Source organism: Symphodus melops, assembly GCF_947650265.1.
Source record: "Symphodus melops genome assembly, chromosome: 12".
NCBI lineage: Eukaryota > Metazoa > Chordata > Actinopteri > Labriformes > Labridae > Symphodus > Symphodus melops.
Window position 1 is genome coordinate 25,882,204 of NC_136702.1, and position 15,056 is coordinate 25,897,259.

The 15,056-nt window shown below is 44.9% G+C and overlaps 1 protein-coding gene across 6 annotated transcripts in view; it reads right to left on the reverse strand.

The window, feature by feature from the left end:
• The window catches only part of ttn.1 (titin, tandem duplicate 1), a 141,843-nt gene that overhangs the window by 43,237 nt on the left and 83,550 nt on the right, over window positions 1-15,056 (reverse strand). For all 6 annotated transcript variants that reach the window (XM_079357888.1, XM_079357886.1, XM_079357885.1 and 3 more), the window contains 28 exons: window positions 14,636-14,944; window positions 13,895-14,176; window positions 13,468-13,767; window positions 13,023-13,316; window positions 9,944-12,913; window positions 9,501-9,821; window positions 9,080-9,364; window positions 8,662-8,967; window positions 8,358-8,521; window positions 7,916-8,156; window positions 7,361-7,636; window positions 6,737-7,036; window positions 6,228-6,530; window positions 5,813-6,112; window positions 5,408-5,695; window positions 4,998-5,300; window positions 4,591-4,893; window positions 4,178-4,483; window positions 3,663-3,950; window positions 3,267-3,557; window positions 2,887-3,174; window positions 2,498-2,780; window positions 2,065-2,372; window positions 1,861-1,965; window positions 1,566-1,763; window positions 1,185-1,481; window positions 501-1,088; window positions 83-385 (listed from right to left, as the gene is read on the reverse strand). In XM_079357888.1, the coding sequence (XP_079214014.1) occupies window positions 83-385; window positions 501-1,088; window positions 1,185-1,481; window positions 1,566-1,763; window positions 1,861-1,965; window positions 2,065-2,372; window positions 2,498-2,780; window positions 2,887-3,174; window positions 3,267-3,557; window positions 3,663-3,950; window positions 4,178-4,483; window positions 4,591-4,893; window positions 4,998-5,300; window positions 5,408-5,695; window positions 5,813-6,112; window positions 6,228-6,530; window positions 6,737-7,036; window positions 7,361-7,636; window positions 7,916-8,156; window positions 8,358-8,521; window positions 8,662-8,967; window positions 9,080-9,364; window positions 9,501-9,821; window positions 9,944-12,913; window positions 13,023-13,316; window positions 13,468-13,767; window positions 13,895-14,176; window positions 14,636-14,944 (10,800 nt within the window). The remainder of the gene's footprint in view (window positions 1-82; window positions 386-500; window positions 1,089-1,184; window positions 1,482-1,565; window positions 1,764-1,860; window positions 1,966-2,064; window positions 2,373-2,497; window positions 2,781-2,886; window positions 3,175-3,266; window positions 3,558-3,662; window positions 3,951-4,177; window positions 4,484-4,590; window positions 4,894-4,997; window positions 5,301-5,407; window positions 5,696-5,812; window positions 6,113-6,227; window positions 6,531-6,736; window positions 7,037-7,360; window positions 7,637-7,915; window positions 8,157-8,357; window positions 8,522-8,661; window positions 8,968-9,079; window positions 9,365-9,500; window positions 9,822-9,943; window positions 12,914-13,022; window positions 13,317-13,467; window positions 13,768-13,894; window positions 14,177-14,635; window positions 14,945-15,056) is intronic.

Consider the following 15,056-nt stretch of genomic DNA (forward strand, 5'->3'; position numbering starts at 1 on the left):
AAGAAACATAGCATCAAATTAATACATATTGGATCTTTCCCTACTGAGGCTTTGCAAAGGTTAAAAGCATATTTTTACTTACAGGCAACAACTACTGTTCTGACAGGCATGGATGGTTCACTTGGCTCTCCAAAGCCAGCTTTGTTCTCAGCAAGAACACGGAACTCATATTCAATGCCCTCAGTGAGACCTGTGACTTCATAGCTGAGCTCAGTGATGGATTTCTTTGATGCCCTGAGCCATCTCATGGCCTTTTTCTCCTTTTTCTCAACACAGTAACCTATGATGTCACTTCCCCCATCCTCGACAGGTCTTCTCCAAGTGACAGTGGCTGAATGTCCATCAACTTTCTCTACTTCTGGTTTAGATGGTGGGCCAGGAGGACCTATACACAGTGATAGCAAAAAAACATTAATTAAATTCCACATTGTATATGTAAAACATTAAGCAAAGGTGCAAGATAGAAGCTCTGTTAAACAACCAAAACGATCTGCTCTTACCAAATCTATCAACCATCTTGACTGCTTCAGAGTGAGATGGCTCACTGCCACCATACTGGTTAACAGCAGACACTCTGAAGAAATACTCATTGCCCTGGATGAGCTTGTTGGCAACATAGTGACAGTCAATGACCTTCTCCTCCAGGATTGTCCAAAGTAGACGACTGGTCTCTCTCTTTTCCAGAGTGTAGTACTTAATGGGAGAGCCTCCATCCTGAGTAGGAGCTGTCCAGGTAAGCGTGACTTTTTCAGAAGAAACACCACTGCTTTCAATGGGTCCAGGAGCTCCAGGAACATCCAGGACCTTGACCTTGACTGTTTCTTCCTTCACACCGAAGGGGTTGCTAGCCGTGATTATATACTCTCCAGAGTCCTTCCTGCTAGCATACTTGATAGAGAGTGTGGAGGAAGTTGCTGTGGTCTCAATATGAACAAGATCAGAAGGTTTAAAATATTTTCCTCCCTTTGACCAGCATGATGTTGGTGCAGGCTTGCCTAAAATACTTGTAGCAGTAATGACAATAGTATCCCCAGCACGGACAGTCAGACCCTCCATCACCTGTGCATCGATTATAATGGTTGGTGCAGCTGTTGAATAAAAAGGAACAATATATGAATTAAGCTTTTTTTCTGGGAAAATCCTTCAAAGGAAACCACAAAAAGAGGAGGAAATATCCTTCATACCATATTCATCTCTGCAGATAATAGTATCTGTCTGCTCAGAGGGTGGACTGAGAGCGCCAGCAGCATTCTTAGCTCTGATTCTGAACTCATATTTGCAGCCCTCCTGTAGATCAGTCACAGTGAATGCAGGCTCCACAACATTCACATTGTTGGCCTTCACCCATATCTTAGATGGCAAGTCCCGCCTCTCAACCAGGTAGCCAGTCAGTTTGTGCCCACCATCGAATTGTGGCTCTGTCCACTGCAGGGTCACAGTACTTCTTGTAATGCTGACCACATCAGGTTTACCAGGGGCATCTAAAGATAAAAAATGTAATTATATGTTGCATATTTTATATAATTAATACTTTTCTGTTCTGTAGTTGTACTTTTTGCACATACCAATGGGATCCAGGGCCACCTGTGGATCGGTGGGAGCACTTGGTCTTCCAATACCAGCCAGGTTGTTAGCCATGACCCTGAACTCATACTCCAGTCCTTCAGTCAGCCCTGTCACCTTGTGTTCCTTCATCCTCAAGGCTGTCGGACTTGCCCTTTTCCACAACATACTGTTTCTTTCCTTAAACTCAACATGGTAGCCTAAATAAAAGCAAGTTACATAATGAGTTCAATAGACATGATTAAATAATTTAGATGTTTGAAGGTAGCTGAGGTCAAGTGGTCATGCTGATTGCACCTGTTATGGGTGATCCACCAGTTTTCCTGGGATCAGACCAGGCCAAGTAAGCGGAGTCATGACGCATACTCATGATTTGAGGTGGAAGAGGAGCATCCGGAACATCTGCAGAAGAATGTTTGATGTTTTACTGTCAGCAAAAACCTAATTCTTAACTTCAACACTTACAACATACAACCTTAAAATAGAATTACAAACACTCACTGAATGGATGTTTAGCTATGACGGATTCAGACTTGAGACCTTCTCCAACTCCATACTTGTTTTCAGCACAGACTCTGAAAATGTACTCTGTGCCCTCATGGAGGCCGGTCACCCTCATGGTGTTGGTCTCCACAGTGGAGGATACAGTAACCCACATATTGGTGATGAAGTCTCTCTTTTCCAGGATGTAGTTTGTGATCTCTGAACCACCGTCATCCTTTGGAGCACCCCATTTCAGTGTTGCACCATCTGCAGTCACGTCTTTAAACTTCACTGGTCCGATAGGGATGCCAGGTTTTCCCACCACCCTGGAAGGAGACGGTTATGTAAAATAATTGTATCTTTGTATAAATGTATACTTAAGCTAGTAACATGCAATCCAATTTAGTACTTCTTATGTTTTACATTGCCTGAAATGCTTTGTAATTCCTACCTGATAAAAATGGTGGACTCCTTGGTTCCAGCACTGTTCCTCAAGGTGATGGTGTACTTTGAAGCATCACTCCTTTGGCAGTCCCTAATAAGGAGGGTTGTGTTAACTGAAGAGGACTCTGCACACACTCTGCCTGTGTCTGTCAGGTCTTCATCATCTCCCTTCTTCCATGAGACCTTGGGGGTAGGTTTTCCGATGATTGGGATCTTCAGACGGACAGTGCTGCCCTCCTTGGCAATGTAGCACATGTTAGGCAAGTCCCTTAAGTCACAGCTGGGGTGAACTGTGGAGGAAAGGAATGAATACTTAAAACTCAAAAGTCTGTCAATTACATTTTAAATTTTCTTCTGTAGTTTTAATACTATGTATAATTTTGGACTGACACTTACTGATCTGGTCCTTGGCAACTACTGTCAGTTCTTTGACAGAGCTCTCTCCTGAGTCATTCACAGCCTTAACGCTGTACTTATACTCTCTACCCTCCACCAGGTCCTTGGCACTATACTGCATGTTTTTGGACCTCATTAGCTCCTTGTATTTGTCATCACCATTGAGAACCTCAAGAACATAGCAGATGATGCGGCTGCCACCATCTGTGAGGGGTTTCTTCCAGCTTAAAGTGCAAGAGTCCTTGGTAACCAACAGGGTCTTGAAGTCCATGACTGGACCAGGCTCCTCTGTAAAGGTAATATGAGTGCAGTTAGTGTAATTTCAGTTATAAGAAAAACAAAATAATTTAAAACACAAACGCTGTTCTTATCAAACTCACCAGATGCCTTTACTGCATCAGCAGTCTCACAACACTCTCCAGTACCAAGCTTGTTAACTGCAGACACTCTGAAGCAGTAAGACCGTCCAGCATCCAGGTCTGGCACTTTGAATGATGTCTGGTTGCAGTTGTTTGAGACAATGGACCAGGCCTTCCTCTCTGTGTCACGCTTCTCAACTATGTAGTGGGTGACTTCATGGCCACCATTGATGAGAGGAGCATCCCAAAAGATGGATGCACTGTCCTTACTTGACTCTTTCACAATTAAGTTGACTGGAGGTCCAGGAGTGTCTGGAGAGACGAAAACAAAATTAAGTCATTTGTTTTTGACACCAGCCAGTTCTCCCTATGTACTTACAATACAATCATCTAAAACAAAACAAGACCTGTACTTACCAAAGATCTTGACAATGATGGTGTACATCTTCATGCCAGCTGAGCTATCCAGGCTCAGAATATATTTGTCAGCGTCATATCTGTTTACATTCTCCATCATCACCATAGTGTCAGTGTTAGTTGATTTTATGATAATGCCCTGGCGGTCCTTGATGTTAGTGGTCATCTTTGCCCAGGTGACCTTGGGTACAGGACGGCCCTTTATGATTGCCTGCAACCTCATAGTGGCACCAGCATTCAGCTCCAGGACCTCCTTCAATTCTGCACTTAGCTCTGCCTCTGGTGGAACTAATCACAGGGAAAAGAGTGACAGTGTGAGGGAACACCAATAAAAGGATAATTCTTTACTGAACATTATAGGTACTATGATTAAGTAAATAGTGTTCATACAGTCTAGCTTTTTTTTTAGCAATAGCATTGATACCTTTTATTTGAACATAGCCTGAAATGAGCCAGGCTTACAAGACAAATCTGAAATAAATAAATACAGTTCTTAAAATAAAAACCATACGTACCAATGATGTCCTTGACAACATGCTTCCCAGGTACCTCAGCTGGCTCACCGAAGCCAACCTTGTTGACAGCGGTGATGCGGCACTGGTACTCAGCTTTTTCAATGAGATTCTGGATGGCATAGTTGGTTTCCTGCAGGTTCCTTGGGACATTGCATCTGATCCAGTCTGTTGTGTCTGCCCTCTTGCACTCCACCAAATATCCAATGATTGGACTTCCTCCATTATTAGCTGGGGTGGTCCAGGTGAGGCTAATGGTGCTGCGAGTTGTGTCCATTACACTTGGGTTCACAACTGGGCCAGGAGGAGCTGGGGGATTGCACATTGACTCGTGTTAGATTACATACAAATTGTAATAGAGTATGTATTTTTACAAGGAAGACCAATGCAAAGTTTTCAGGGCTCATTGGACTTACTGATGGGATTCTGTGCAGTGGTTCCAGCAGAGGGCTCGCTGGGTTTGCCAAGCCCTGCTACATTGACAGCAGTGACTCTGAACTCATACTCTGCTCCCTCTGTGAGACCTGTAACATCTAGGCTCCTCTCTGTCATGGGCTTCCTGTTCAGCTTCGTCCAGTTCATCTCCTTGCTCTCTTTCTTTTCAAGCATGTAACCCAAGATAGTGGACTTTCCGTCATCAGCAGGCTCTTTCCAGCTCACAGTCATAGAATCCTTGGTCACATTTGTGATCACAGGGGCCTCACAAGAGCCAGGTACATCTGAAAGTGGCCATAATTTGAGTTTTTAATTTATGTTTCGGTTGACAGAATACAGCACATTAAAGTAAGCTGGTTTATTGCAGAAATGTGACGGTGTTACTCACTGAATGGGTTCTTTGCAATTGTAGGCTTTGTGATAAGGGGGTCTCCAACTCCCCACATGTTCTCAGCACGGATTCTGAACTGGTATTCATGACCCTCAATCAGCTTCTCAACATTTAGCTCAAGGATTTCACCCTTATGTTTTGCAGTGACCTGGGCCCAGTTGGCTCTGCTGGTCTCACGTTTGTCTATGATGTAGTTGCTGATGGCAGCGTCTCCATCCTTCAGAGGAGGCTGCCAGGACAGCTTTATACTTGTGGCAAACACCTCAACAAACTTGGCACTTGCAGGGGGGCCAGGCACATCTGAGTACAATAAATAATATATCACTTACCCCAGAGTTGGTAAATATGACTATATCATTTTAGAGTTTTTATAGGAATCGCAAAGAAATAAGAAGAAATGAACTCACCCAGGACATTGACCTGGATTTCTGCAGTCTTCGAACCACTTGCATTATCAGCCTGAATGGTGTAGGTTCCTGTGTGGTCTTTGGTGACTTCTGTCATCTCTAGCTGGAACTGGTGCCTCTGATGGGTGATGACCTGACCTTCACCTGACTTCAGGCTATCATCTCCTCTCTTCCAGGTCACTCTGGGCATAGGCTTACCAAACACCTCAGCCTCCAGAAGAATTGTGGTTCCGGCCTTTACCTTGAGGCCCTTCTGCATCCTGGCATTAAGCTCCACCCTCGGAGGAACTGTTTGTTTAGATGATATAAAGCAGTGTCATAACTCAGATCAATTTTAGACAATCAAAAAATATTGTTGTTCATGCTTTGACTGGTTTGTAAAAGTGTTACATTAAAACTTCTTACCATTCTCAGCACAAACAAGGACAGGATCTGTGGGCTCAGAGGGTTTGCTTATGTTGACAGCAGTTTTAGCTATGACTCTGAACTGGTACTGGAGGTCCCTCTCCAGGCCAGTCACGGTATACTCCTCCCTTGGGACATTCTGGCTGCTGGTGTTGCAACGTATCCAGGTGTCTCCTGGCACCCGCATGGCCTCAACATAGTAGCCAATGATCTTACTGCCGCCATCATTCTTGGGACGAGTCCAAACCAGCGTGACAGAGTTCTTGGTGACATCTAGGATCTCAGGTTTACCTGGAGTGTCTGTGCCACAAAAAGGTAAATGAGCAATGGAAAAGAAACACAATTGTTGAACTAAAATAGAGTTTGTTGCATCCATTATTTTGTATTGCTGTTGATGCCTTAAAAGAAAACCTACCAACAGGGGTTCTAGCAGTGACGAAGTCAGTCTTCTTGCTTGGTTTGCCCTGGCCTGCACGGTTGATGGCAGACACTCTAAATGTGTATTCAAGGCCTTCAATGAGGCCGGCACATGGGTACTCAGTGGTGCGTACAACGGTGTCATTGGCTTTCACCCACAGCAGGCTGTTCCTCTCCTTACGCTCTATGTAGTAACCTGTGATGGGACTGCCACCATCACTCTCTGGCTTATCCCAGGCCACAAACATACAGTCCTTGTTGGTCTTGTTGATGCGGCAGTTTAGGGGTTCACTAGGAGTATCTAGAAACAAACAAAAGAATATATTTTTTGAATTTATACAGCCTGATAACTTTAGTAGGAAACCTACACATAGACAGAAGCTGAAATTAGTCTGTAATATTTTTTTAAATATTTGTTAAGTTACTCTAATAAATGTAGCCCATGTAACACATATTTCTATCTTGTCTCATTGAGAACAAATCAAGGACTGCACTGCAGAAACATACCGAAGGGGAACTTGGCAACCATCCTGTCAGACTGAATGGGGTCTGACACACCATATCTGTTTTCAGCTCGTATACGGAACGCATATTCTTTTCCAGGAATGAGCTTTCCAAGCCTGCAGCTGGTCTTCAGGCCAGAAGAGACAGCTGTCACCCAGTCACCTCTAGTCACATCACATTTTTCCACCACATAGTTGGTGATATTGCTGCCACCGTCCTCCAGTGGTTTGTTCCAGGACAGCGAGCAGGCATCAGAATCGATGTCGCTGATTTCCACAGGGCCCTCAGGAGGACCAGGGATGTCTGAAACAAATACTCAGCTTTAAACATGGAAAACTTCTATCCTGCTGAAAGACATTTTTTTTTTTTTTTTTTGGCCTTTTTGCCTTTATTGATAGAGGGAGGACAGTGGATAGAGTCGGAAAAGGGGAGAGAGAGTGGGGAGAGACATGCGGGAAATGGGCCACAGGCCGGACGCGAACCCGGGCCGCCCGCGCGCGAGGACTGAGCCTCAATACATGGGGTCGCGCGCACTGCCGCTGCGCCACCAGCGACCCCTGAAAGACATTTTTAACCAAAATCTCATGAATGATTTCATTTTGTTATGTTACCATAGTTTACACTGACCTCTGATGACAATCTTCACAGACTCGGTCACCTTTGCAGAGCTGTTCTCAGCCACAAGACTGTACTCTCCGCTGTCAGTCCTTGACACATCTTTGATGATCAAAACACAAAGATTGCCTGACTGGTGTACGGCAAGGCGGCTTGAGGAGACCACTGCATCCTCCCCACGCATCCACTTGCAAGTTGGGGCAGGTTTTCCGGAAACCAGTGCCTCCACTCTCAGCTTAGCTCCAGCTCTGGCACTCGCTGTGTCTGTCATGACAATCTTTGGTTCCACTGTTGTTAAAATGGAAGAATTCAATTATTATATTAGAAGAGATAAAAAAAAGAAGGACCCAGAAGAGTCTTGAGATAAGATGTGGTAGTTACAATAAGCGATATCCCAGCATCTTACTGCAATACGTTTCCATTATTACCAATACTTCTTTTTTAATATATCAGCATTTTGGATTTGATCAGATCTTTGATTGTAAAAAATATATTTTCGCACACCACAGGCTAATTGCTTGAACTTTATTTTTAATTATGTGTTCTATATCAGACATATCGACTTACACATCTGTTCCTTGATCTCCACTGGCTGCCTGGTCTCGGTAAATGAGCTCATGCCCATGATGTTCTTGGCAGCCACTCTGAACTTGTACCTCTTTCCCTCCTTCAGCCCACTCATGCTGATTGTCAAACCTTTCACTGTAGTGTAGGCATTCCATACTTCCTTTTCAGGCTCTGCCTCCTCTTCCTCTTCTACCACTGGAGGTGGAGGAGGAGGTGGAGGAGCTTCCTCACCTTCGGGAACCTGGGGCAAATTAAGTTTGGGTTGTAAATGATTCATACTTTCAAACGTATTAAATAATAAAAGAGCTAGAATTACAGGAAAGCTGCATACATTTGAAAATGGCTGTTATTTTCTTGAAGCCTTGTTTTTGTTGAAGTACAAAAAACAGACATTTTGAAATGCAAATAAATCATTGGAAGCAGTCAAAGGATTAATACAAACCTCCACAGGTGCTGGAATCTCTGGAGGAGGTTTGACCTCTATGTATTCTATAACATAACCATCAATCTTAGCACCACCATCCCTTGCAGGTCTAACCCAGCCAAGGGTGGCACTGTTCTTGGTTATCTCCAAAACTTCAATCTTCTCACATGGATCAGGCTTGCCTAAGAAAAGGAATCAGATAGGAGTGATCTCAGAATTGACGGAAAAAAGAAAAAGGGAGCACCATGACATTGGCTATTGTTAGCAGTGTTTGAGCTCTTAGTTCTGATGTCAACTTCTCTTAAAACAAGTCTTTACGTACTGACAGGATCTGAAGCCAGGTAGGAGGTAGGCGACACCTTAGGAACTCCAGGACCATACTCATTGACAGCCATGACTCTGAAGTAGTACTCAGAGCCTGGTGTCAGACCACTGACTTTGAAGGGAATCTTATCCTTCTGAACTTCGCCTTTGACAGTTGCCCAAGTCTTGCGGTCGATCTCACGTTTCTCGATGATGTAGTGGGTAACCTCACTGCCACCATCGGTCTCTGGGGGACCCCAGGACAGCATGGCTGATGTCTGTTTGATGTCAGTAGCTTCCAGATTGCTCACAGGTCCAGGAGTGTCTGTCGGGTAAAATAGGTGACATTGGGTCATTATTAGTTTTTATCAACCTAAACTGACTGTGTCCTGTTAGGATGAAACAATACAGTGCATTATTTGAAAACAGTGACTTACCAAGGACTTTAACATTGACAAACACAGCTTTCTCTCCTGCAATACTCCGCAGGGTCAAGCAGTATTTTCCAGAGTCATAGCGAGTGCTGTCGGGGATGACCAGGAAGGTCATGGTGTCTATGATGTCAACTTTTCCCTTTCTAACCACATTATCAATACCCATCCTCCTCCAAGTCACTTTTGGAGGTGGCCTTCCTCTGATAGTGGCACATAGTCTAATAGGACAGCCTGCTCTGACTGTCAGTCCCTGCTTCAGGTTGGCGTCCAAATCGACCTCTGGAGCCTCTGTTGGAAGAAAGAGTTCGATATCAGCGTCTTAATTTAAACTGCAGGTCATCAGTTATGTTAACACATGTAAATATATTATCATCTAGTAGACATTAAAGCAGCTACAAATTGACAGTCTTTAAGAAGATCTCACCTAAAATTTCCTTGGGTATCACAGCACCCTCAAGGTCACAAGGCAGGCTCATGCCCACCTGGTTCTGGGCTGAAACTCTAAATTCATACGTAAGGTTCTCATCCAGACTTGTTACTGTGAACTCGCACACAATCAGCTGCGCTGCCACATTGCACCTCTTCCAACCGTCATCTCCTTTCTTTGCGCTTCCTTGCGCTCTCATTTCCACAACATAGCCAATGAGGGGTGCGCCACCATCTGAAATAGGCTTGGTCCAGCCCAAGGTGATGGTTGATTTGGTACTGTCAGTGACCTTCAAGTTGGTGGGAGGTGCGGGAGGCTCTGTAAAAAGACATAGGGGTGTGTGAAGATAAAACCCTTGATATTGTCAATGATCATTCCAGCATGAGAGACATTGTTTGAATCAATAGATGTAATAAACCATGTTATTTTTCAGAACATACCAACTGTATCTTTGGCAGTGATGGTACGTGAAGGCTTGCTTGGGCTGCCGATGCCAATTTCATTGACAGCCTTTACTCTGTACTGGTAGTCATGAAGGGGCAGGAGTCCAGTCACTGTAAAACGAGTTGATGGAATTGGATCTTTGTTGATGGGAGACCACCTCACTGCATGCTCCTCTCTCTTCTCCAAAAGATAACCAGTGATTGACTTTCCACCATCTTTGTCTGGCTCTGACCACTGCACAGTCATCTCCTCCTTTGCAATCTTGGTGACTTCCGGGGCCTCTGGAGCACCAGGAACACTGAACTGGGTGCCGGCGACAATGGCTTCACTCTGCACCGCAGGGCCAGGACCCATCTTGTTCTCAGCACGAACCCTGAAGATGTACTCATTTCCCTCAATAAGACGCGTGACTTTAGCTTTATTGGTGATGACAGCATTGGTGTGGACTGACCAGACTCCTCTCTTGGTCTCACATTTCTCAATGATGTAGTTGTAAATGTCGCAGCCGCCATCATCCTCTGGGATCTCCCAGGCCAGATTACACCTGTCGATAGTGACACCAGATACCTTAAGATCCCTGATGGGGCCGGGTCTATCCAGTACATTGACCTTGGCATGAGCAGAGCAGGTTCCTGAACTATTTGAGGCAGTAACAACATATTTGCCACTGTCAGTCCGTCTGGCACCAGTAACTAGCAGCTTTGAGAAGTCAGCGCCACTTTCAAACTGAAGCCTGGGGCTCTTCTTTATTTCCTCTGTGCCTTCATCTTTAGTCCACTTGATATCAGGCTGGGGTTTGCCCTTTACTGTTGCCTCAATAGGAATAGAGTCCCCTGCCTTGACCACAAGTGTTCCATCTAGTTTGATCTTGATTTCAGGCTGCACAATCTGTTCCTTCACAAGTACTTCAGCTGTGGTCACCCAGTTGCTTTCACCTCCCTCATTCTTAGCCTGAACTCTGAACTGGTAGATCTGGTTTTCAATGCACCGGTCAGCCATGAAGTAGGTCTCCTTTATGGCACCTTTGTGAAGCCTCTCCCATTCCTCAGCCTCTTTCGGCTTCTTCTCAACATGATAAGCCAAGTTACGGCTACCTCCATCATAGTCTGGTTTCTTCCATTTAAGGAAGCAGAAAGTCTTGCCAATCTCAGAAATTTGAAAGTCAGTTGGTTCACCAGGCTTCTCAATTGGATCAACAGCAAGTACAGGTGTCTTGCTCTCAATAGTTGGACCAGCGCCAATCTTATTCTCTGCACTGACACGGAAAAAGTACTCACAGCCCTCAGTAAGAGGAGCCTTAATGAGGCGCTTGGTGCAGTCATTGGACACAACCGTCCACCCCCTTTGGCTTGGCTGACGGCACTCAATAATGTATTGAGTAATTTCAGTGCCTCCATTGTCCTCTGGGTTCTCCCAGGACACCATGCAGGAGTTCTTGGTTGCATAGGCTACTTTTAGGTTCTGGCAAGCTCCTGGTGTGTCCAGGACATTGACAATAATGGTGGCCTGTGCCTGTCCACTACTGTTCTTGGCAACAATTGCATATTTACCATAGTCGGACCTGACTGCATCATTGATTACAAGTTCACACAGAGGATAGTTATTGTTCATCTCTGTGCGCTTATCCCGGGACAAGGCTCTGGCATCCTTGGTCCATGTTATCTCTGGATCTGGTCTGCCTTTTACCCTCGTGATCAAACTTATGATCTGACCTGCTCTGACTGTCAGAGAGTCCCGACATGACACATCAACAGTAAGCTCAGGGGGCACAAGGATGTCCTTTGCTAAGACAGTTTCAGTCAGCTCCCTGGGTTCACTGTCTCCAACCTTATTAGTGGCCCGAATGCGGAATCTGTACTCTAATCCTTCAATAAGACCTGGTACTCTGTAGGCAGCCATCTTGATGAGATCTTTGTTGATCCTATCCCACTGGGCAGTTCCTGACTTCTGAGCCTCAACCACATAGCCCAGGATGGGACTGCCTCCATCTCTTGTAGGCTTGGTCCAGCAGAGGTCAGCATAAGCCTTGCTCCAGTCCTTCAGTTTAAGATTGCCAGGGGGTCCTGGCTTTGTGATTGCGCGAGCAGCCTTGATTGGATCAGATGTGGGAGAAGGCTCACTGATACCAGCGACGTTCTCAGCAAACACTCTGAACTCATAGCTGTTTCCTTCGAACAGACCTGAGACTCTGTATCTGAGGTCCAGCACAGGTGTTTTGTTGACACGGATCCACTTTCCTGTCATTTCTCTGCGTTCAATCACATAGCCACTAATGGGGCTGCCTCCATCATAGTCAGGCAGGGTCCATTCTACTGTCACAGCATTTTCTGTGATGTCAGAGCACTCTGGCAAGCCTGGTGGACCAGGAGGGTTAAACATGTGCTTGGCAATAGTGGGAGGACTCTCAAGCCCAGCACCAATGCCAATCTTATTCTCTGCACGGACACGGACAATGTATTCACGGCCCTTTTCCAGCCTTGATACCTTGGCCTTGGTGCTTGTGCCACTGGAGCTAACAACAGACCAGGGCTCCCATGGTTTCTTCACGTCCTTCTTTTCCACCACATAGTTGGTAATAGGCGTTCCACCATCATCCTTGGGTGCCCTCCATTGTATCATCATATGATCAGGAGTGACTTCCAAGATGTTAATGGGTCCAATGGGTTGACCCGGAAGATCCAGCACAGTAACATGCAGGGCAACAGTCTTACTGCCTGCAGGATTGGCCACAGTGAGGATGTATTCACCGGTGTCTCCTCTCTGGGACTCAGGGATACTCAGGATGGTAGAGGATTCAGCAGACTCAATTTTATAGCGGCCTTCAGAAAGGATCTCCTTGTCATCGGCCATCCATTTGACAGTGGGAGTGGGGATGCCTGTCATCTTGGCTGGGAGGGTAATAGGACTGCCAGCTTTGACAACAAGACCTTCAATAAGTTTCACATCAACCTCGATAGTTGGTGGCACTGAAAATGAATGAAACAACAACAAATTTAGGATGTTTGAGGGCTTTGATAAAATCATAATAATAAAAAAATGCATTAAAAACAAGTGCTTAAAAATATTTTTTCTTACATGTCTTCTCCTGGCAGGTGACAGGTACACTAGTATCAGGACGGCTCACACCAATGGCATTCTGAGACTTAACCCTGAAGCGGTAAGTCTTGCCCTCCTCAAGACCAGTAACATGGGCATGGTTGTTGCTGACTGTCTTGAATGTTACCCAGTCAGTCTGGCCCTCTTCCTGATGCTCTACAATGAAGCCAGTAATTTCGCTTCCCCCTGTGCGGTCAGGCCACTCCCATGCCAACCACACTTCTGTCTTATCTGCATCAGTATGATGCAGATTCTTGGGTGGGCCAGGAGGATCTGAAGGTAGGAGGAAGGAAAGAACAATCGAATGCTGATTATTAATGACATTGATATTGATATCAGATGTTAGTGCTTAGAAATATAATGACAAGTTTTTTGCATGTGAAGACTAACTTGTAACTGCCATCTAATTGTGACTGTTACTCACAGAGAGGATCGATTGCTTTTATTGGTGTTCTGGTGACCACATAATCACTCCTGCCGAACTGGTTTTCAGCAGCAACCCTAAACAGGTACTGGATACCCTCCATTAGATACATGGCCCTCAGACTCGGCTTCTTATTGGCGGCAGAGACGGGGACCCACTGCTCTGCAGCAACATCCTTCTTCTCTACAACATAATGGGAGATGACAGCACCACCATTGTCCTCGGGTGCCTTCCATGTCAGGTAGGCAGACTCGCTGGTTATCTCTGATATCACCAAATCTCTTGGAGGAGTAGGCTTGTCTGGTGGAAACAAAGATGGGTTTGTAAAACTGACAAATATTCCATTCCCAATTATAGTTGCCCTCATGACATGTTTATTACCCTGTATCAATGTACACAGGGATTATGTTAGTGGACTTTCACTTACTCAGCACAAGCACAGCAACAGTGGCTGATTTCTTTCCAGCAGTGTTCTCAACAGTGATGGTGTAGTTGCCAGAATCTGGGCGCACACACTTGGGGATAAAAACTTTGCTGCTGTTGTCAGTGACAGCAACCATAATGTGAGCAGGAACATCACCGTCATTCTTCTTCCAGCTGACAGTTGGTGTCGGTACACCTTTAATGGTTGCACTGAGGGTGATGTCAGTTCCCAGCATTGCCAGGTGGTCACGAGCCATGTTGGCATCTAGAAGTAACTCTGGCGCCTCTGTGGAGGGAAACAGGAAAACATGTAGAAAATGTAACAAAAAATACAAATAAAACAGAACCAGATGTTTTGAAATATACTGTCAAAGGTCTGATAATTTGCAAGATCACTGAACACAAACATTTGTTAGCGACCAGATTTCTACCTTGCTACACAATCCCAAATCATTTAAAAGAGATGGCTATCTGCACCAACATTGAATTTTACTGTTGTATCAGATTTAGCTGAAACTGAATAAAACTCAATATATCAGTTGTTTGTTTTTGGCCATGACTGAATTACCAAACCATTCAAGGAAAATAACGTTAATGGTATTCAAGGCACAAATTAATTACTCAGTTAATTCCATTAAGTTAAACTGCGAGATAAATTGACTTTTCCCAACCCATGACAACCTAAACCTAAAACTTGAAAAGGTACTCCATAGGTAGATACAAATGCAAGATATGAACCCCCTACCAAGTCTGTCATGGATTTTGATGGTCTGCTTGACGTAGGCAGGGTCAGATTTTCCTGCAGCATTAACTGTGAAGATCCTGAAGTTGTACTCCTGTCCATCTGCCAGACCCGTCACCACATAGTGGAGATCAGGGCACTGCTCTGGGGTCTCATTGGCTTGAATCCACTCAACAGCACCGGGCTTCTGGTACTCCACAATGTATCCAAAGATTCTGCCCTTTCCATCGTGACGTGGCATCTGCCACTTCAGACTGACGGTGTCTTTGGTCTTATCGTAGGCCTCGGGGGTTACTGGTGGGCTTGGACGCACTGTGGAAGAAAATATGCAAGAAGTGCAAGTTCAGAATTATATAGTAAAGTCATGAACTGTATTTTTTTTATGTACTGAACATTTTAAAACTGCTGCAAGCATACTTGAACT